The sequence below is a fragment of the Pteropus alecto genome, unplaced genomic scaffold, assembly GCF_000325575.1.
Source record: "Pteropus alecto unplaced genomic scaffold, ASM32557v1 scaffold8, whole genome shotgun sequence".
NCBI lineage: Eukaryota > Metazoa > Chordata > Mammalia > Chiroptera > Pteropodidae > Pteropus > Pteropus alecto.
The window spans coordinates 2,351,228-2,372,807 of NW_006494609.1; the positions used below are offsets into that span (position 1 = coordinate 2,351,228).

Here is a 21,580-nt window from a genome sequence, read left to right on the forward strand (position 1 = left end):
ATAATTCTTTCCTATTATCTTCAATATCATGTATGCAGTCTACAGCCAACATGATTATTTACAATAATAGATTGAATTCAATGTGTTTTTCTTCCTTTTGCTAAAACTAATATTACATGTGATATTTTTATCAGATGTTCTGAAACCACTGGAGATTTGATACTGTTAATGGATCATACAAAACAGATTTTTAAAATTAATAACATTTATTTAAAATGGAATGCTTGAGAAGGCACTTAGTAAATATTTATTGAACTGTAAGTGCTTTACATAATTCTTGAACTGAAATTTGGATTAAGAATAGCATTTGGATAGCCTTTACATTTTGTAGATGGAAAGGGACTCAATGGCAGGGTGTTTGTATAGGGGATTGGGGGAATTCAGAGCTTGTGGAACAGTTTTTGGGATAGGAGAGCAGAGGCTTTGTGTTAGGAGTAGTTTGAGAACTGAGGTTGGTTAGGTTGATGGAGAGACTAGATTTACTACAGGAGATGATCTGTTCATGTTCTGCCAAATAGTTTACTGTATAGCCTAAAAGCTCTAATATTTATTGATAAAAGCATGTTTATTTTAGGTTAGCAGGGACATACTGTCAAATACTAAAATTTTCAACCGCAAATAGATAGAAATATCACTTGGAGTTTTAGGTGCTTAAAAAGATTTAAACAAGACAGCTTCAGAAAATGACAGGACTGACTGGACAAATTAACAAGTGGTTATAACCATGAGTGTGCAAGACTGACTAATGTACCTTTAAATAAAGAGTTTGTTTTCATTGTAATCAACCCTTTAAAAACAAAAAAATTGTGGAGCTAGAGGGTATTGCGCTGAATAAAATGGGAAGGATAAAGACAAATATCACATGATTTCATGTACATGTGGAATCTAAAGAACAAATAACAACAAAAGCAGTAATAAACTCATAGATACAGAGAATATTTTGAGGGCTACTAGATGGGAGGGGGCGTTGGGGAAGTGAGAAAAAGGCAAAGGGATTAAGATGTACAAATAATTACAGAATAGACATGGAGATGTAGCGTGTAGCATGGGGAAGAGGGTTAATAATGTAATTAATGTGTAAGGGGGAAGAGGGGTACTAGATTTAGTGGGGTGATCACTTTGTGAGTTATGTGGGTCTCTGATTACCAGGTTGTACAACTGAAACTGGTATATTATTGTTTGCTAACTATAGTTGAAAAAAACTCATTGAATTATACAATGTAAATATGAGCAACTAACTGTCTAGTATATATCAATAAAGCTGGGGCGAGGGGGAACAGTAAAATTGAAGATATTCTTCTGAGTGTTGTGCTGGTTTGTGATCACCTGTTTACACACTGCAATATAAAAAATTTTTATTATGGTGAAATTGGTTAATGAAATCCAGTAAGTTTCAAGTGTACAATTCAACAGTGAGACATATATAGTGTGTTCATGTAATATATTTTTGTTGGCAATATCTGTAAAAAGTAGATTCAAATTGTGTTAGTAATCAATCACTCCAGTTGACTTGAGTGGCTTCTCTTCTTTCTTGTCTTATACTTTTCCTGCACCGTTCCATTTCTAGAGAGGGCCTCACCTTTGTAAATTGATAACTCTCAAATCTACATCTCTATTTTTGACCTCTAACTTAAGATCCAGACCTTTACCTCTAAGTAAATATCTCCTTTGCATCTGGGATAGATAAATTTGCTTTACCTGAAGAGGAATTATTTCCCCCTGAATCGCGTTTCTCTTTTGTTTTTTAAATCACCATCGTTTGTGTACCTAACTACTCTCTCATCCGTTAATACACCTGTCATCAAGGCTGGTCTTTGATCTCGAAAATGCGTTTCTGAGAGAACTCCACTGCCACTGTCTTCGTTGAGTCCCTCATCCTTCAGCAAGCAGCAGTATTAAAAAAACTAGTAATTTCAAGAAGTCAGATTCATAAAGTTCAACAAGTGGTGGCATCCAGCTTGGAATTCGTGTTCTAGTCCCTAGTCAAGACGGCCGAGAGCTCTTTACATCCAATTATATGGAACCTAGACTCTAGGGATTTCGTATTCCAAAAAAGTTCTCCACAAGTCTCACTTCTCATCCGGTACCGTATACAATGCAGAATTAGATTCTGCAAGTTCCCTTTTCGGGCAGTGAAGCTTCAAGGTCCTCATCACTGAAAACTCTGATACATGTTTAGTGACCTTTTTCGCTTACCTCCATTGTAACTAGTATTGATCTCAGCTGACAGGAAAAACTACCCATACGCTGCTGCAAGGAAGCAGTGACGTCACGGCTAGAATTAACCGACCCCGTTTTACCGGGCATCGCAGATCACAGAGCCCCGAAGGTGAGACAGAATGAGTGGGAGGCAGGAGACCGCGGCTCCTTCCGTCCCGGCTCAGAGCTCTGCGCCGCAGGCCCAGTCGGAGCTGCAGCTCTTCAGGGAGAAGCCCGCTTGCGGCGGCCCCAAACCGCCCGGAGGCGAGAAAGTGGGTGTGTGCGTCGGGGGGCGGCCAAACTTCCTGTCCCGCGCTCGAGCTGCTTCCGGCAGGAGCCGGAAGACGCTATGTGTGGACGGAATTCGAGACCGACTGACGGACGGACGGCTGCCCCGGACGGGAAGGTGAGCTCCGGGGTGGGCCAGACCGTACTGCTAGGCTAGGTGGTCCCCGAGAGGGTGGGAGCCAGTATCGGCTCTTCAGGGACTCGGGTCGAGTTCGCCCCCGGAGAGGGCAGGGAAACCGCCCCCCTTGGAGACCCCCCCGGGATCTGGCGGGCCCGGGAGCGGTGGGGCTGAAGCCCCACGGCTTCGATCCTTACCTTCGCTGGGTTGGGGGCCGATTATTCGGCTCCTTTGCTTGGTTTTGGGGCCTGAGCATGGGAACAAGAACGTCCCGAGGAAGCCGGAGTCAGCGAATCCCTTGGGCGGGGGCTCCCAGACTGTACCCGCAGCCGGGGCCTGCCCGCGGACCTTGAGGCCTTACACTGAGGCCGTTGTAATGGGGGAAAGAGGATGCCAAGGGGATTCTGCCCTGGATATTTCATCCCAGAGCTGCCCTCTTCTTTCATATGTCCACTTACTTTCTGGGTCTAGAAGAAGGAAGGCTGCAGACTCGGAGAGGCTGGGCTGCCGGTTTCTCCTTCGACTGTCATTTCAGGGCGGGGTTTGGGCTGTGAGTGTTTACCGCTTGTATGCATTTAGCAGGTCGAATTTATTCTCTGAAGTTTCTTCAAAGAAAAGAATTCAGTTAGTTTATTAAAGTTTTTCTCACTTGTTCATGAGGCTCTAAAATGCATTTAGGCACTATTTGGAAGTCAAATATTATTAAGAGTTTAGGACCTAAGAGTTTGTACTTCTTCTTCACTTTGGTAAAGGGTCAACACAGCGTATTTGCAGAGAATAAAAGCAACATTTTGAAATAAAGTAAGGGTCATTTTGTTATGAAGGAAAGAAAATCCACTTTATGTTATCTTAGTGCGGACAGAGTAAAGTCAACTAAACTAGCAGTCGAGGTTTAGGTTCTAGTTTTTCAAGTTGCATTAAGCAGATGTCTAATTTTTGGCAAGTTACTTAATCTGTAGCTTTTGGCTTTTTCTCTGTAAACTAAGGGGTTTACCTATTTAAATATTTCCTGAATGCTTCCTTTGTGTACAGCATTGTGCTAGGTTAATGGAAGAAGGGTGAGTAAATTCAACAAACCTAACCAGTGAGAAAAATTTGCATGTAAACAATGAACACCCAAAGGGGGATGAAATAAACTGTGTTGTGAAAACACCAAGGTTAGGACAGATTTATTCTGACTGGAGGGAAAGGTTCAGAAGAGAGTCTTCATGGAGGAGATGGCATTTGAGTTGGATTTTAAAGGCTGGACAAGATTTCACAAAATCAGAACTGGTTTGGGGATGTTTGTTACTGACTGAAGAACTATCCCAAGCAAAGACCTTGAGCACTGACATGGGTTGGTGTGTTCACTTAATAGCCAGTCAAGTGTGGGCTGGAGTAGAGAGTTCATTGAGGAATATAGTGGATGCTGCATCTGGAATGGTCTTTGAGGACATGTAGAATATTTGAAATGCCATGCTTAGGAATTTCACTAGTATTCTGAGGCAGTGAACTTTGAGTAAGGGGCGTAATATAAGCATTTCTATGTTTTGGAAAGATGGGTTAGAAAGGAGAATTTTAATGGCAGGGTGGCCAGTTAGAAGCCTATTTTAATAGTGTTGTTGAAAGAGAATGAGAGACCTAAATAGGGTATTACAATAAAAACAAATCTGAGGGAATCAGAACCTCTGGGATTATTTAAATATGGAGGAGGAGGTTGTTAAAGACCTAGAATTTGCAACTGAGGGAGAGGAAGATTGAGCAATAATTGAAATGGGTAATATAAGAAGAACAGGTTTGGTGGGAGAGATGATATCTAGATTTTGGATATCCATGTAGAGATACTAGCAAGCAGTTAGAAATGAAAGATTGGAGTTCAGAAGAGAAGTCAGGAATAGAGACAAAAATTTGGGTGTCATGTACGATGTCATTCATTCATATACAAGTATTCAGTGCACACTAGGTGCTTACAGGGAATCTTGTATAGAAGCCTTTTGAGCTCATAGTAAAGACAACCTTTAGAGCTTCACAGTATCAGAAATGATATAGTAGTGAATAAGACTAGTTCTTGCCCTTGTTTGTGGAGCTTACAATTTAGGGGGAGGCAAGACAAAAAATGAATACTATATAAAGACAAATGAAAGGATTAGAAATTGTGGTAAGTGCTACAATGGAGACAGTAGAGATAGAAAATAAAGGTGAGGGTATAGAGAGCTTTCTTTGGATAAGGAATCAGGGCTAGCCTTTCTAAATGAGTTAATAGTTAAACTGAGCTCTGAAGAATAATAAAAAAAAGCTAAGCAATGGAAGAGAGGGATGAAGGCATTCCTACGTAGAGGAAATGTCATGTGCAAATCCCTAATATAGGAAAGAGTTTAATGTGTTCAGGGAATTAAGGGGGATTCATCTGGCTGGAGCCTGGTGAGCAAATAAGGGAGGATGACTGGAGTGTGGATGGAGAGGCAGGACTAGCTCACATTGGTTCTTATAGGCCAGGATAAGGAGTTTGGATTTTTTCTAGATGCATTAGAAAGCCTAGAGAAGAGTTTCAAGCAGAGAAGTGATTTAATAGGATTCTCATTTTAAGATGATATTTACTGCTGTGAAGAGAATAGAATGGAGAGTGACAGTGGTAGAAGCAGGGAGTCAGTTAGTAGGCAGTAACAGTACTTTAAGGCAAGAGTTGATGGTGGCCTGGAGTAGAGTGGTGGCAGTAGAGAAAGAAATAGGCGGATTTGCTATATTTCCTCTTTTGAAGATAGAATCAATAGGACTTATAACTGGATTGAATATTGGGAGCAAAGGAAAGAAAGTAATAAAAATTACTCCTAAATGGTGTAATTACTACTAAATAGTGGTCCTTGAGTAAAGGATTGTAGTGAGAGGGGCTAGCAGGGAATGATGGTAAACAGGCTTGGGAGAGAATTCATTTTGGACATGTTAAAATTAAGACACCAGGTTAAAATGTTAGGTAGAAAAGTCGAGTATGCAATTGTATATACAAGTCTGCAGCTCAGGGGAGATATCTAAGCATCTAAGCTATAGATAAAAATTTTAAAGACTATATCATTTTAAAGCCAAGGAATGTGTGAGTTCACACTAGAGAGAAAGTGTAGCAAGCAAAGAGGTCCTCAGTACTATACTGAGGAACTTTAATATTTAGAAGCTGAGTGCAGGAGGAATATAGGGGTTATCAAAGGAGACTAGAGAAATGACCAGTAAGGTAGGAGCGAAATAAGGAACATGTATCTTGGAAGCAAAGAATAGTGTTTGAGGAAGGAGGCAGTGCTTCTCAGAGATAATACTAGTATAGCTCTTTGGTTGCAGGTGACCAGTTTACTTCAGGAGAATAGGAATTTATAACAAGGATGTGGGCAGCTCACAGGACCAAAGGAAATGCGGAAGGCCCTGGCTTTATAAAAGACAGGGATATGAGCAGCCCCAGGGGAGGTTGCTAACTGTATTACTGGAATGAATGGCTTGCTGCAGTAGTTTTCAGTCCTTAGTTCCTTCTTTTAGGATTCATATTCTGAGGAAAAGTGTCTGATTTGTTCAACATAGGTCATGTGTCCAACAGTTTGGCCAAGGTAGAAAAGAACACCTTAATCTGCAGTCCTACCAATAACATAATCAATGGGGGAGGGGTAGATCCCCAAACAAAATGTTGGTGCTTTCACTCAAGCAGGGGAAATTAATATGAGACAGTCAAAAACGATAGTTGCCCATTGCAGAGGCCAAGTAAGATGAGGACAGCGAAGTGTCCATTGGATTTGGCAACATGAACCTCATGGGTAATCCTTTCAATTGATGGGGTAGGATTGTGTTTGGAGACAACTCTTGATGAATTTGGCTCTGAAGGATTGTAGAGAAATGGGGAGATGACTGGAATAAAAATCAGGGCTGTGGGAATGGAGTATCCCAGAAGATCCTGGGAAGAGAAGGGGGAAGGCCCTGGGGTAAATCGTACAGATTCATTTGGCTTCACAATTGTATATTCCAAATTTTTTTCATCAGTGCCTGTTATCACTTTATCATTGGAATTTAATCAACCCCCATAATATGCTAGATATGATATAGAAAGTTCCCTGTTTTTTCTGCTCCTAGCACTACCATTTATACTAAAAATGTAAACTGCTTTTTTTTAAATTAAAAATTTAAGTCTTTGTTATTCACTACTATTAATAGAATTTGTGTTTTCATTTTTTAACCATTACTGACTTGCTGGGTCTATATCTGTGGTCAGCCACAGGTAGAGATGGAGGGAGCTGAGAAACAGATTGGCCCATGGTGAGAGGGCTAGTCCCTTTTGGTTGCACTTACGTGCTTTATTTTAACTTTTGTGAATGGTGACCAGTTGGGGGAGCAGTGTTTCTCCATTTCTTCCCCACTTTCTGCTTTTTTCTGAAATGGGGGTCAAGGTCAAGGTATTGTCTACCTCCTTTAAGTTAGAGCAGTAGTGATATTCTGGGCCTTGTGTTTTAGAGGTTAACACAATGATATTCTCTTTCTTTTATGAGGCAGAGTAGTAAAAGCCCCTGGTCATCTTTACCTTTGGACTACACTGCCTTTTCTATGGCAGTCAGTACTGAGGCAAGAGTCCCATATTACCTCTGTTCCCCTATGGCTTGTTTACTTTGGATTGGTTTTTCCTTCCAGTATTTTCCCATGTGGCCTGCATTGGTCTTAGGCCATCTCTACCATAGGGAAATGGTATTAACATTAATTCCTGTCCTGTGCGTGAGAGTTCTGCATTGGATTTTGGGAACAAAAACTTCCTTTCTTTGCTGGCGATTGCCTAGAGTGTAGTATTTTCCTCTGAAGGCCTCACAGGGAGGGCTTGAGGACAGGATTCCAGTCACTTAATTTCACTAAGACTTCTATCAATGGTAATTGCTGATGGTAATATATGTTAATAGCAGGTTTATATATATGGCTTTACATTTTATGGCTGATTCTATGTTGAACGTATGTATTTTGAAGATATTTTGAAGGTACTTTAATAGTGTTTTTCAGTCTGTGGGAAACAATATGTTAGTAGTTTGTGAGATCAATTTAGTAGGTCTTATTTTTAAAAAATTCAGTGCATGAGAGTAGTATAGGTTAGTATTGTTTCATGAAAATGTTATTTGTGTTTGTCTCTGTGTGTTTCATTTACTGGGTTATAGAAAATGTATCATTGGGAGTTGCAGTCAAAAAAGTTTGAAAACCACTTTTCTAGGAAATTTGGATTCACTAATAAAAGGCAGAGTTCTTAACCTTGTATAGTATACTAAGTGATAGATTTACTTGTTTCTTAAGCACTTATGCGGAACTTTATCTCTGAGGAATTTTATAATTATTTCTATTGATTGATGTGAAAATAATCCTACGGTAGATCCGTGGTCATTTCTATATTTCAGATGAGTTTCCTAGGACCAAGAAGATGAGTAGCTTGCCTAGGTCTCAACAAACAATTCAGAGGCAGAATTTAGATTCCTGCTCTAGAGACTTTGGTGTTTTGTTTGTTTGTTTTTGTTTTTTAAAACATACCTCAGTTTCTTTATTTAACTTGTTCAGCTGTTTGGTATTAATGCATAATTTGCTGGATGATGTTGAGTGTACTGTTGAAAAAGGATGAAGCTTATTAAACTTCAGTTCCCAGGATTTATTTGGCTAAAAAAGGAGAATTGTTCTCAGGATGGTCCTGATCATAGAGATCTCTGTTTTCCTAAATCTTCTTTGTAGTTGAATTCTCTAATTACTCATTCCCAAAACTTATCAGTGTTTCTTGTTTTTTGCTTTGGTTCTTTGCAAAGGTTTATTACCTGCATTCATTTTAACCTTTAGGCTGACTATGAGATAACATATTTAATAATAGCAGTGACAGGGTTGGTAGATTACTAAAAAATAATATGTGCTGGACCAAGGTGTTGTGTTTTCTTTGGTTGGTTGTTTATTTGTTTTAAGCAGCCTAATATGCTCTGATGGCCATAGGGAACCATGCAACACAGTAAAATTTAGTTGTTGCCATAGGGTCTGAATAGTACTACTTAGACCAATTCCTGAGTTTCTGAGATCAGTATTTGAACTCTATCTAGAGCCAAGATTCCTTATTAATGACTGGTGGAAATTATGATTCAACAAGCCTGGCCTTGGTTGCTGATAGTAAAATGTCATCTCTTCTATTATGTATGGAGCAAAATTAGTAATTTTTCTATTTAAAGGGAAATAGGATATAAATTTTGCCTGTTCACCAGCTAAAGATAAAAGTGAACAAATATTACTGTCCACATTAAAGAACTTTGGGTGATGTACATTGCATTTCTAATCTCTTATCTTAATTAATAGTTTTAGGAAGCCTGAAAGAAAAATTTCCTGAGACTCATAATTATCAGGAAAATAGTTTCCCCTTGAGTAAGAGCAGTGCCTTTCTCTCTAGTGTCATGTAAGTTGTATTTAAAGGAAAAACATTGCATTAGACTTCCGCCTCCATACTGGAAAATTGTCCCTCCTGTGCTGAGATCTTATAGCTCTTAGTCAGCTATTAAAAAAAAACAACAAATTTACAGATAATTCAATAATAGCAGTGTTAGGGTCAGTGGATTTCTAAGAAATATATGCTAAACTAAGGTTGTTTTCTGTAAGCAGTCTAATATGTTTTGACGGCAACAGGGAACTATATACATTGTAAAATTTAAGTCATCCGGATTTTGTCAATTCTTGCCATGGATTTATATCTTTATGAATAAGAATACAGATGTAAACAACATTATAAAACAAAATTCAAATTAACTTTTATATTTTGTGGTAGAGATGTCATTTGCTAAAATAAAATATGTAATGTAGAGTTGTAACAGTAGAAAGATTTAGCCTTGGACTTATATTTATTTATATATTTCATGTGTTTCTGATTTTAATTTTGGTGCTACTAATGCAGAAAGTATCATACAAGGTAGTATTTATAATGTCAAGGCATTGTTAAGCTGTTTATTATAATCAGACCTCATATTTAACCAGAGCTGACTGAGAAGTTATTAAATGCCAATTTTATGAGATATTGATAACTTTGTAGAGTTACCTTGTTCAAAGGAAGATAAGATTCGCATTGCAAGTGAAAAGATAACACACAGAATGGGAGTTTGTGGAGATCATGTATCTGATAAGGTGCTTTTATGCAGAATATATAAAGAACTCTTACAATGCAATAATAAAAAGACAAATAATTAAAAAATAGGCCACCAACCCGAATAAGCATTTCTCAAAGAAATATGTACAAATGTCCAATAAGCACATGAAAAAATGCTCAACATCATTAGCCATTAGGTAATGCAACTCAAAACTACAGTGAATTACCACTTCATACCCACTAGGATGTCTGTGATAATAAATGTTGTTGAGGATGTGGAGAAAGTGGATCCCTTGTATACTTCTGGTGGGATTGTAAAATGGTATAACCGCTTTGTAAAGCAGCCTGGTAATTCCTCAGGAGGTTATGCATAGAGTTATCATATGACCTAGCATTTCCACTCCTGGATATATATAGAATGAGAACATATGTCCACACAAAAACTTGTACGTGAATGTTCATGGTAGCATTATGTGTAGTAGCCAAATTGTGTAATCAGCCAAAATGGAGAAACAACCCCAAAGTCCATCAGCTGATAAGTTGATAAGTAAAATGTATATCCATACAATAGAATATTATTTGGCAATAAAAAGAAATGAAGTACTGATACATGCTATAACAAACCTTGGAAATGTTATGCTAAATGAAAGCAGGCAGACACAAAAGATCACGTATATAATGTCATTTATATGAAATGTCCACAATAGGTAAATCCATACAGATGGAAAGTAGTTTAGTCTTTGCTTAGGCCTGGTCAGGGGAAGGTTTGGGAGAAAATGCGAAATGACTACTAATGGGTACAGGATTTCCTTTTTGGGGTGAGGAAAATATTATAAAATTGTGGTTATGGTTGCACAACTGTGAATATACTAAAAATTAAATTGTACTCTTTAAGTGAGTGAGTTGTGTGGTATGTGAATTATATCTCAGTGAAGCTGTTATTTAAAAAAAAGATTTGCATTGCAGTTTTTGAAATCTGTTAAATGGGTAACTGAAATTGGGAATAGAATTGAATTGAATTGCATATTTGCCATCATACTTCCAACTGATGTACATATAGTGAATTGCTTTGTTAAAGTTGAGATCCACACAGTACATTTGATATGGTACGGAATATTCCCATTACAGATTCTTTTGAGGTCAGCTTGTCTATTCTACTACATCTGACTATTGTCTCTCTTTCTCTTTTTTTTTTATACAGCACACATACAAACCACAAATTTGGGCACCAAAATTATATGGCAGTACTCAGTTATAATATGGATACCCATTTATTCTAGAAAGTGCTTGTGCTGTTTTTTAAAGATTATCATTGAAATGAAAAGACTAAAATAAAAAGATGTCATAGATAACCATGGGCCCTTGAGAAATAGTGATCTAGAGGTGACTTAAACTACAAGAGAAGTGGCAGTCTCCTTCTCTAAGTTATTATTATAGCTTTGCAAAAATGTCTAAGATCTACTATTTCTGATTTTTTCTTGTTCAGAGCACATAGTCATATCCCTCTTTTTTTTTTTCTCATTTTTCATTAGGTAACCTGGCCCTGGAGCCAGCACCATTAATTTCTAAAATAACTTAACATATATAAAGACACTCTATAGTCATCTAGTTTCTTAGAGATTTTATAATGCTGGAATCTCAAAATTAGGGGAACCTTAAGGACAACCTAAACAAACATTCGGTGATTTCTTGCCTTCTTGAGATGAGGTAGAATTGGGAAAAAGGAATTCTTAAACCCTGGTGATTCAAGATCAGACCTAGAGAGATATAATCACTATTTAATCAACCTGCTCTATTCAAGATCAGACCTAGAGAGATGTAATCACTATTTAATCAACCTGCTCTATGGGTAGAAGTCTGGCTCTGCACCTTAGTAACTTGAGCAAATGAGGTACTGAGCCTTGGTTTCTTCCTCTGTAAAAAGAGGGATGGATAAACTACATTGAGCTATTATAGTGCTTGAATAAGTAAAAATATGTGAAAGGAAGAGTTGGAGATTTATGATTTTTTTTGTGGGAAACAAAATGAAAGGAGCACTTTTACTTACATCTTGTAAATTTTTTTTTTTTTTGATGAAAAATGCAGATTTCCGGCAGCTAACTAAGGGGAGAGGGAGGAACTAACAGACAGTAACATTCAAGTACTTCTAAATGTTCTTTTTGTAGAGTAAGTATCGTATTCTAACTTTCCACTTTACCTTGGCATTAATTAAAAACTACCGTCCTGGGTACATTTCACCTGTATGATCACTTTGTATTTAATAGTGCTTCCAATTTTAGCAACAAGTGTATGAAATAAAGTGGACTCACTTGCCAGAATCCTAAAAAAAAAAAAATTAAGATATAAGAAAGTGAGAATTTAAATTATGGAGAGAAAACAGCTGTATCAGGGTACTGAGAATACTACTTTGGGGAAACATTGTTCAAATTATGACTGATTGTATAAAACTATTTTTAGAAAAATTGGGAAATTGAGAAAAGAAAAAAAAATCATATCAGCCTACCGCCCAGTATAGCTATCACAGCTATGTGAATTTCCTTTTACTTTTCCTATGCATATCTTAACTAGTTTTAATATTAGCAAGTGTGTCACTTTGTATTTTGTTTTTGTAATTTAAGGTGGTGGTAGCATTTTTCTTTGTTGCATTGTTTCATAACTATATTTTAAGTGACAGTGCCATAATTTAATCAACATTCCCTAATTGTCGGGTATATATGTATATTTATATGCTGTTTGTAGTTTATCACAGATGATAAGGTGAAATTCTTTGGGCATGTAGCTTTTCCCATATTTAAAACCTTTTCTTAGAATAGATTATTAAAAGTAGAAATCTAGATCAAAATATAACTTTTTATGGGTTTTGATGTCTATTGAGCTTGTTCAATTTTAAAACAAGTGTTTGGGCTGAATTCTTTATTTACTTTGTTGTGATTTTTGGATATATAAAGAAGTGTTTTTGTTTATTTAGCTACATTTTTTTTTTGCTCTTAATTCTCTCTCTTTTTTCCCCCTATTTCAGGCTAAATTGATTACACTCAGCACAGCATCTTAACAGGAAAAACATAGCATTTCCTAGAGGAATGTGAGCATAACAGGAAGGTGTCATTGACTCCGAGTTAAAATTTTAATCTGTCCCCTGAACAGCTGCAGGATTTGGAAACTGAATCAATGTTATCAGATGAGTTAGAATCCAAACCAGAGGTGAGCCCCAGTCAGCTTGTTTTCTTTCCTTTAGATGGGCTGTATTCCAAAGTGTGTCCTTTTTTAGTTCAGGGGTCAGCAAACTTTTTCTGTAATGGGCTAGATAGTAAAATTTTAGGCTTTGCAGGCAATATGGTTTGGGTTAGAATTACTAGTTCATTATATTTCTTTTACTAAGTACTTTCTCAAAGATTTAAAAATTCCATTTTTATCTCCTATGACTTTATATTTATTTAAATAAGTGTAAAATTATACATCTAGGTAATTATATGACAAATTTTTATCATATACATATGGCGTGTATGTTTATATGTGTAGATAGATATACGTAAGTATTACTACAAGCAATTTTTAAAAATTAATTTTGTGTATATTTGAGAGTATTTTCTTTCTAAATGTGATGAGAGGACTTAAATATTTAAAATTTTTATTAATTTTTCTCATTTTACTTTTAGTACATCTGTTGCATAATGGAAAAGTCACTGAATTTTGAATCAGATATTTAAGTTTGCAGCCTGACACTGCTTCTCACTAGTCATGTGACCTTAGAAAAGCCAATTAGTGTCTTTAGCTTGATTTTGTATCTTTAAAATACATGTTCAATTTTACCGAGTTATAGAGTTAAAAGAGCCAGTACACAGAAAAAAGTGCTTTTTATAAAATGTAATCAGCACAATGTGGTCGGATTTTTAATAGCCATCATTTAAAAATATAATTATTTTTATCATTTCTCTGGTGGAAGGTGACAAATTAAATTAATTATATAATTCAGCCTTTCTCTAGAACAGAGGACTTGATATAAATAACTTTAAATATTGTTTCGTCATTAATCTAGTTTTTCTATGAATATAGCAGAGTAGTGAGCAATCAAGACTTAATTACATCATCACCTTTTGGTAAATTCAGAGTTTTAGATCCATTCCTAAAAAGCCATATTTCTAATATTGCTCCCTCTCCCCTCAGCTCCTGGTACAGTTTGTTCAGAATACGTCCATCCCATTGGGACAGGGGCTAGTAGAATCAGAAGCTAAAGACATTACTTGCTTGTCCCTCCTTCCGGTGACTGAGGCCTCAGAATGCAGTCGGCTGATATTACCAGGTAAAAATTACGATCACTACAGATAAGATAAATGAGTCCTAGAAGTTTAGCCTACTCTGTGGTCCTGGTGGAATGGGGTAATTGACTTTATAACTGGTAGAAACTATAAAAATTAGAAATCATGGAGAAAAAAACAGCATGGGAGTCATAAGTGCATTGGTAGTTTAAGCCATAGGAATAGATACAATCACCCATGGAGTGTGAGAGTGAGAAGGCGAGACTCTTTATTCAAAGTACAGGGTAAGGCAGGAGAGCCTGGGAAGGGGAGGGAAGAAGGAAAGGCTAGAGTAGTATGAGGAGTATTGGCATGGAAGGGCATAGTCAGTGCTCCTAAGAGGCCCAATGAGATAGGGTCAACAAGGCCATTGTTGACCTTAGCAGGACCTGTTCCATGGAGAGGCAGGTAGAAAATGAGGCTGCAGTAGGTTGGGGTATCAGTGCAAGGTAAGTATAGTTGAGGAAGTAACTATACTTTTTTTTAAAGACTGTTTTGCTCTGGGAAGGGAAAAGAAGCATGTAAGGTAGATGAATTAATTCTTTTCTAAAATTTGAAATATTTAAGGGTGGTTTTATGCTAAGAGGAAAGATTGAGTTAGAGAAGCTGCAGGCAGAAAGAATGGATAATTGGTGAGGAGGTTTCAGGAGAGGTAGAATGAAGTAGAATGCTGAGCATGGGTAGTGAGATTCCTGTGGATGGGTAGAGAGTGATCCTATCACTTGGTAACATTTTTGGATGCAGTGAATTCTTTATTGTCCTTGTTTTAAAATCGGAATATTAATGTTGACATTAACCTATTGGTGACAACTTAATTGTTATAAAGTCTCCTGGTTACTATCTTTTAGTGATGTTCTTTTTTCTTTGATTTTGAAGTGACTTTAAAATCATTTTTTATATTTAAAGATTAAAGAAGGGCAAATACATTCAATCAACCAAAGTTGATTTAAGACTTCCCTACCTAGCTCCAAGCTTTTCCGAAACACTTTTCACCTCTCAATTCCCATTTTTCTACTAGTATATTGGGAGTCCTTCCAAATACTTATAGATATTCAATATGTGAAAATTTCCATTTGCTAAAAAATTTTGATTTTCATTAGGCTATTTTTTCCCCCTGACTTTTCTCTCCCAATTTTAACTTATAAAATAAATATTTTAATAATCATAAGGAAAATGAAAATAGGAACAAAACATCTTCTACATTACCTTTTTTAGTTTTAATTTTGTTTTAAAATATTTTCAAGAACCAGCAATAGATAATAATATATGAAAACTTATGTACTCATCTCTCAGCTCATGAAACATAGTATTACAGTCACAAATGTGTATCTCCATACCTTTCAAATCTCATTCCCCTCCCTCCTAAGTATCTGTACCATTCCATGCATGGGCTGCATGTTTTCTTTCTACCTGGGACATGTGATAAATACAGAAAATTGCAAAACCACATGAATACACATTTCGAAGGATTACTGTAAAGGAGATACTTACACCCAATCAAGAAGTTGCCAGCTCCTAAGCCTTCCATGGGCTCTGCCCTGATAAAGACAGCCTCTGTTCTTCCATAGGTCACTACTGTCCTCACTCTAGTGACAGTTATTTCTTTGTTTCCAAGTTTCCAAGTAACCACCAAAGTCTAAGCAATGCAGTTTAATTTGAGCTGTTTTAAGACTTTAAATGAATGGAATCATTTGAATGTATATACTTTTATTCTTTATTTGTGAGATTCATCCTTGTGTGTAGCTGTGTTTTGTTTGGTTTCATTGCTCTATAGTATTCTGTTATATGAGTACCACACCTTCTTTATCCATGCCATTGTTGATGAATAGTTAGTTATTTTCTACTGTTATTCTATAACAAACAGTGTTTCTCTGAACTTCATTAAAAAAATTTTTTGTGGTAAAATACACATAAAATTTACCATTTAACCAGCTCTGTGGCATTAAGTAAATTCACATTGTTGCGCAACTTCATTAGGCTCTGAAATGGCAATACTGTCCCGAGGCTTCCATTTTTATTCCTGTAATCTTATCTGTTAGCTTCTTAAAACAGGAAAAAAAGGTTGCCTTTGATAAAGATAAACAAAACCTCTGAAAACCTTGGCTCCTTCAGCACTGTAGTGCAGTTCCTCATTGTACTGCAACCAAAACCTTTGTAAATTCATCTCCTCCCTTAGAATAACGTTCTAGAGGGAAAGTCTTATTTCTTTACATCCATTGTAAACCCAGAGTGATAATGAAACATTGATGATTCTATAAAATTTCAATTATTTCCCAGGCTATGTTTTTTTTCCCTGACTCACCAAAACTGTCACATACATGTTATAAAAATTAAATTAGTATTCATTGTGTAACTATATGTTTCAAGGGAAAAGCACTGATTTCTGGCCTCAAAAGGACAAGTATATAAATCCAGTTATGGATGATTGGTTATTAGTACTGGCAAAGGAGTCTGCCCCTCAGTTTTTGGCTGACTTCCTTTAGAACTTAAAGCCATCCCTCTGTTATTTTCTGAGGCAGATTTTCTATTTGTAAAATGAAAATGCTGTCTGTGCCTATAATGGTGTGAGATACTAAGGGATAGTACAAAGGAATTAGGTGCTATGTATCAAAATAGTGAGCTCCTTGGAGATGGATGCTACATAAAGCTGTGATATTTTCCCTTTACTAGATGATACTCCAAATCATACTAACTCCTCCAAGGAGGTCCCTTCCTCAGCCGTGTTGAGAAGCCTTCAGGTGAATGTGGGGCCAGACGGAGAGGAGACGAGGGCTCAGACTGTACAGAAGTCCCCGGAGTTTTTGTCCACTCCAGAGTCTCCTAGCTTGCTGCAAGATCTACAACCAAGTGATAGCACTTCTTTTATTCTTCTTAACCTAACAAGAGCAGGTATTTTTATAGCCTTTTCTGTACTCTGTTCATGCTTAAGATATAAATTGGGGATAAGCATATTTAACTCAGTCATATTAAAATGGAAAGAAGTGTTATCATTGTTTTATTTTGGAGAATTGGTATAGTCTAGTGATCACTTCAGTGTGGAGAGGGAGAGGGTGGACTCTAGGATGACTCAAAAGTTTCTTGTTTGGGAAATTAGGTGGTGCCATTCACCAAGCCAGTGAACACAGGAGAACAGGGCTGGAGGGAGGATGATTACTTCTAGTTTGTGCCTGTCGATGTTGAGATATGGGAGGGACACTTAGGAGGTGTCCTTTAGAGTTAGAAACAGATCTAGAGTTCTAGAGACGGCTGGTGTGAAATAAGTAGATTTGGTGCTTATCAGCATTCAGGAAATGTATGAAACAGTGAGAATGGATTCTTTGATTCAGAAGTAGTCTGGAGCATAAACAAAAAAGGCAAATCTGGGACTCTGAGAAAAATGTTTATTTGACCGTAACAGAAGAAAAGGAAGAAGTTGCTAGAGAGGGACAAAGAAAACAGAATGAGAATAGTGCGGGGGAAGCCAAGGGAGGAAAATGTTTTAAAGAAGAAAAGGTACTAAATCATGCCAAATACTTCAGGATGGACTAGTGAGGTGAGTACTGGGAAGTGTATGTCTGGTGACCTTAGCAAGAGCGATTGTTATTGTGGAAGTAGAGGTGGAGGCAGGGGTTAAAGAGATGGGAAGTGGAGGGCAGGTGAGAAAGTGAATATGCAAGTTAAGAGTTACACTTGTTCAAGAAAATTGACTTTGAAGGAACAGATGAGAAGGTGATAGCTGGGGAAGTACTTTTGACTCTCTGGTTTTTTGTAAAAAATAAAGATGGAGGAAACTTGAGCTTGGATAGATTTAAAGGCTGTAAGGGAGGCTGCAAGCTGGCCAGTAGAGAGGATTGGGTTGCAGATGGGAGAGAGGAGACAACTGCTGGAGACAGGAGGGGATAACTGAAAGATAAGACTGGGATACTAGAGGTAAGGGTTAGCCTGGTTATGAGGATGGACAGCTTTGCCTTTGAAATTGGAGGAGGTAAAATAAAGACAAGCCTGTAGGCTGGGAGCGGAAAGTTAACCTGATCTCATATGAGAACCAGAGCTTAAGGTGAGAGATGGAGATCTGGAATGGCTGATTCAGGACACATAGGGTTTCTGAGCCAGGGCCCAGGACACATAGGGTTTCTGAGCCAGAGCCAATAAAAGGATTATTTGATGGCTAACTTTCATATATCCTCATTTCTTCCAGGTCTGGGCTCTTCAGCTGAACACTTAGTATTTGTACAAGATGAAGCAGAGGATTCAGGGAATGATTTCCTCTCCAGTGAGAGCACGGACAGTAGCATTCCGTGGTTCCTCCGGGTTCAGGAGTTGGCCCATGACAGTTTGATTGCTGCTACTCGTGCACAACTAGCAAAGAATGCAAAAACTAGCAGCAATGGTGAGACCCTTGCGACGTTTTCTAGTATTCTATGCAGAGATTTTGATAATGCACTGGCTATATTTTGAGTTGTATATATTCCAAATTATTTTATTGGTGAGAGCAGAAGGCTAGAAACATGTAAATTATCTTATTTTCTATAAAATAACTCAGCTATGTCATATTCGTGTGTAGCATCAACTAAATAAGTAGTCTCAATTCTCATCTTTTAATAATGTACAGAGTCCCCTTTAAAGAAAAACATTTTCACAGATCCTTAATTGTTTTTATTGTAATGTTCCTTACACTTAGAGCTTTTACACCATTAATGAAAACAGTTGTATCAATTAATAGAAATAAAACTGCAAAACCAGTGAAAATAAAATTAAGTCAGTTTGAGTCTATGGCCATGCCACTTTGAACAAGCCCGATCCCATCTGATCTCGGAAGCTAAGCAAGGTCGGGCCTGGTTAGTACTTGGATGGGAGACCACCTAGGAAGACCAGGGGCTGAAGGCATAAAAAAAATAAAAAAATAAGGGATTGTAAGCTGACAAGGTCCTTGCAATCTGTGAGGTCAACCAAGGGTTGCCTCGCTTAAAAAATTGAAAAAGAAAAAGTCAGTTTGACAGATGATTTTTTGCTGACACTAAATCATTCATGGCAATTTAGTGGTTAGCTATGAGGGCTCTTATGTCGTTTCTTTTGAGTTCAGCATGTCTGTACTACTTATTCTGCCACTTTTCTCTATCTGGTAATTTCAAAGTGTGGTCTTTGGATCGTCAGCATCACCTAGGAACTTAGAAATGCAAATTCAGAGGCCCCATGCTCCTCGATCAGAAACTAGCAGTCTTTTAGGAAGGAAGCCCTCTTGGTAGTTCTGATGCTTGTTACAACTTGAAGACCATGGCTCTATTCAAACCACTCCTAAACCACCGCAAAACTTTTGCTTATGTAGCCATAATACTTGCCATAATACTTTTTGCCTTTGTATTTTCTCATTAACCTGTGACAATTAAGGAAATACAAGAAATTATTAATGTAAGGTAGAAGACTGTCATCACAAACCAAGCTTAAGCATTGAAATCTTATGTCAATACATAGCTGTTTGGAGCTCATGCAGACAACCTGTAATATGCTTATGATTATTTTTTGATTACCATGCAAATGAAAATTAAAAGTTAAAAAATTTATCATACAGAGCTCAAGGATCCCTGAGAAAATTTCAGAATATTCCTGTTTTAGGAACATTAACCTAAATCTTTTCTGCACAGAGAACTCCAAACTTCTATTAGTTTTCAAAATAAGTTTTACTTGTAACTACCATAGTACTTTTTAGAATGGCTTGTTTTACCATTCGAGGGTACTTCTGAAGTTCAAATTCTTCCTGAGATGCTTTTGCAATCTCTGGATCCTGAAACCTTCAGCAACTCCACATTTCATTGAGGAAGTAGTGCTATATTTGCCAATGAGAAGCAGTGCACAGAGGGAACTTGGGATTTAGATTCTGGGGGCCCAAGAGCCGGACCTGGTGCCATTATTTACTAGTTCCCTGCCTGGGCAGTTTAACCTCCCTTAGCTTCAGTTTTCTTATGTTTGAAACATGATTCTCTTTGGGAAATACTTTATAGGCAGCGAAGCATTGTGTACATGTTTTTATTACTCTCAAAATATGTTACTTGGCTACTTAAAATCTACCTGATAGGCTTGAATATAAGGTGAATCTAAATATATGATAATTTTTCATGTTCTCAATGAAATGATTTTCTTAAATCCTTTTTTTGGGTCTAACTTATATAAATCTTTAGGCATATAGGTAAAATTAAACATTGTAAATTGCTATTTGAAAATTTTATTATTTTGGTTAGACACACACATTTTAAATCATAGGAAATAATTTAATGTTGCTTCTTACCCACTACCATGTAATAGAATGATTTTAGTCAATATTTTAATGCATTTAAACAAATAACTTTGTTATTACATTACTGAAGCCACTTTATGAGTCCTCTCGCACAGTTTTTTAAAGCATGTCATCTTCACATCCATCTAAGTTGATTGAGATACAGAAATATTTTAATAGATGCTTACGTTGGAGTTAGGCAAAGGCCCATGGGCCAAATACCCACCTGTTTTTGTAAATTAAGCTTTATTGGAACATAAGCATGCCTATTAGTAACAAATGGTCTATGGTAGCTACCATAGCAAAGTTCCAATAGTTCTGACAGAGATCATATAGCCCTCAAAGCCAAAAATATTTGCTATCTGGCCCTTTACAGAAAGTTTATTAATCTTTGCTGTATATGACACCCTCACTGGAAATTTTATCCCAAATGCAAAGACCTACTCACGTAACTGTAGTATTTACAGTTGTTATCCAACTTGGGTGATATGAATTGTTGAATTTCTTTGTCTTTCTCTTTTTTTGAACCAGTTCATCAGGTGACCTCTCAATATTCAAAATTATCATTGGTTGAAGTCATTTTTAAGTTAAGTTAACCTATCTTTTTTTTGGAAACAAAGTAATTGAGGGAACCCTTCTTTTGAGTGATTTTATAAGGACTCAAATCCAAGGCAGCTTACTCTCTTCTGAGGGAGTTTCTTCTTTTTTATGATTATATCAGTGTTCTAACTATATCTACAAAATGGAATGCACAAAGCCCCAAGTGTCACAAGTTTAAATCTCTGTTAGCGAAGGATTTCTACAGATCCTTCAATAGAAATTAATTAGCTAGAACTTTGGAAATGGAAAATTATAGTATGTGATGTTTAACTATGTACAGGTATTACTTTTTCAATTAAACGACAAAAGAAAAAAAAACCTGGGATAATATTTAAAAAGAAAAGTTAATATTAGCTAGCAGAAAGCATCTTGGATTTTACTTTGACCTTAGAGCAATTAGTTTTATGACTATCATTTGGTGAATGTAGGGCAGGAAGAGAATAAGATTAATAGACGGGACAGAAACTGCCTTTGATCATTGGTCAGGTTCCAGGGAGTGTAATGGGTACAACATACATATACAACCCTTGGCTTTTGAGAGGGAAATTTGGGAATATAAATCTTATTCCTAAGGTATATATACTGGAAAGATAAATTCTTTATGCCTATAGCATAATGAAGTGAATGTTTTTCTCTTTTGTTCAAGTATGTCTAAAAGAAAAGGAGCATCACTATGTGCTCCTCTCCTCCCCTCCTCTTATTCCTTTGAACAAAAGCTTCAATAGATGTTATCTCTTACTTTCAAA

The 21,580-nt window shown here is 36.9% G+C and overlaps 1 protein-coding gene, 1 long non-coding RNA gene and 1 other non-coding gene across 5 annotated transcripts in view; 2 read left to right on the forward strand and 1 right to left on the reverse strand.

The window, feature by feature from the left end:
• The window catches only part of LOC112473644, a 36,483-nt gene extending 25,237 nt beyond the window's left edge, over positions 1-11,246 (reverse strand). The window contains exon 1 of the long non-coding RNA XR_003044085.1: positions 3,064-11,246. This is a non-coding gene — a long non-coding RNA (uncharacterized LOC112473644). The remainder of the gene's footprint in view (positions 1-3,063) is intronic.
• ZNF410 (zinc finger protein 410) overlaps positions 2,472-21,580 on the forward strand; it is a 32,087-nt gene continuing 12,978 nt past the window's right edge. For 2 of the 3 annotated variants that reach the window (XR_003044084.1, XM_006925433.3), the window contains exons 1-6: positions 2,472-2,605; positions 11,775-11,855; positions 12,709-12,890; positions 13,854-13,989; positions 16,655-16,873; positions 18,162-18,353. Coding sequence is in view for 2 of the 3 variants with exons in the window: in XM_006925433.3 (XP_006925495.1) it covers positions 12,858-12,890; positions 13,854-13,989; positions 16,655-16,873; positions 18,162-18,353 (580 nt within the window). In the remaining variant the exon portion in view is untranslated. The remainder of the gene's footprint in view (positions 2,606-11,774; positions 11,856-12,708; positions 12,891-13,853; positions 13,990-16,654; positions 16,874-18,161; positions 18,354-21,580) is intronic. The other variant, XM_006925432.3, reaches the window with a different exon arrangement.
• LOC112473893 lies at positions 18,732-18,850 on the forward strand. The gene has a single exon (XR_003044189.1). It is a non-coding gene; the product is annotated as a 5S ribosomal RNA (ribosomal RNA).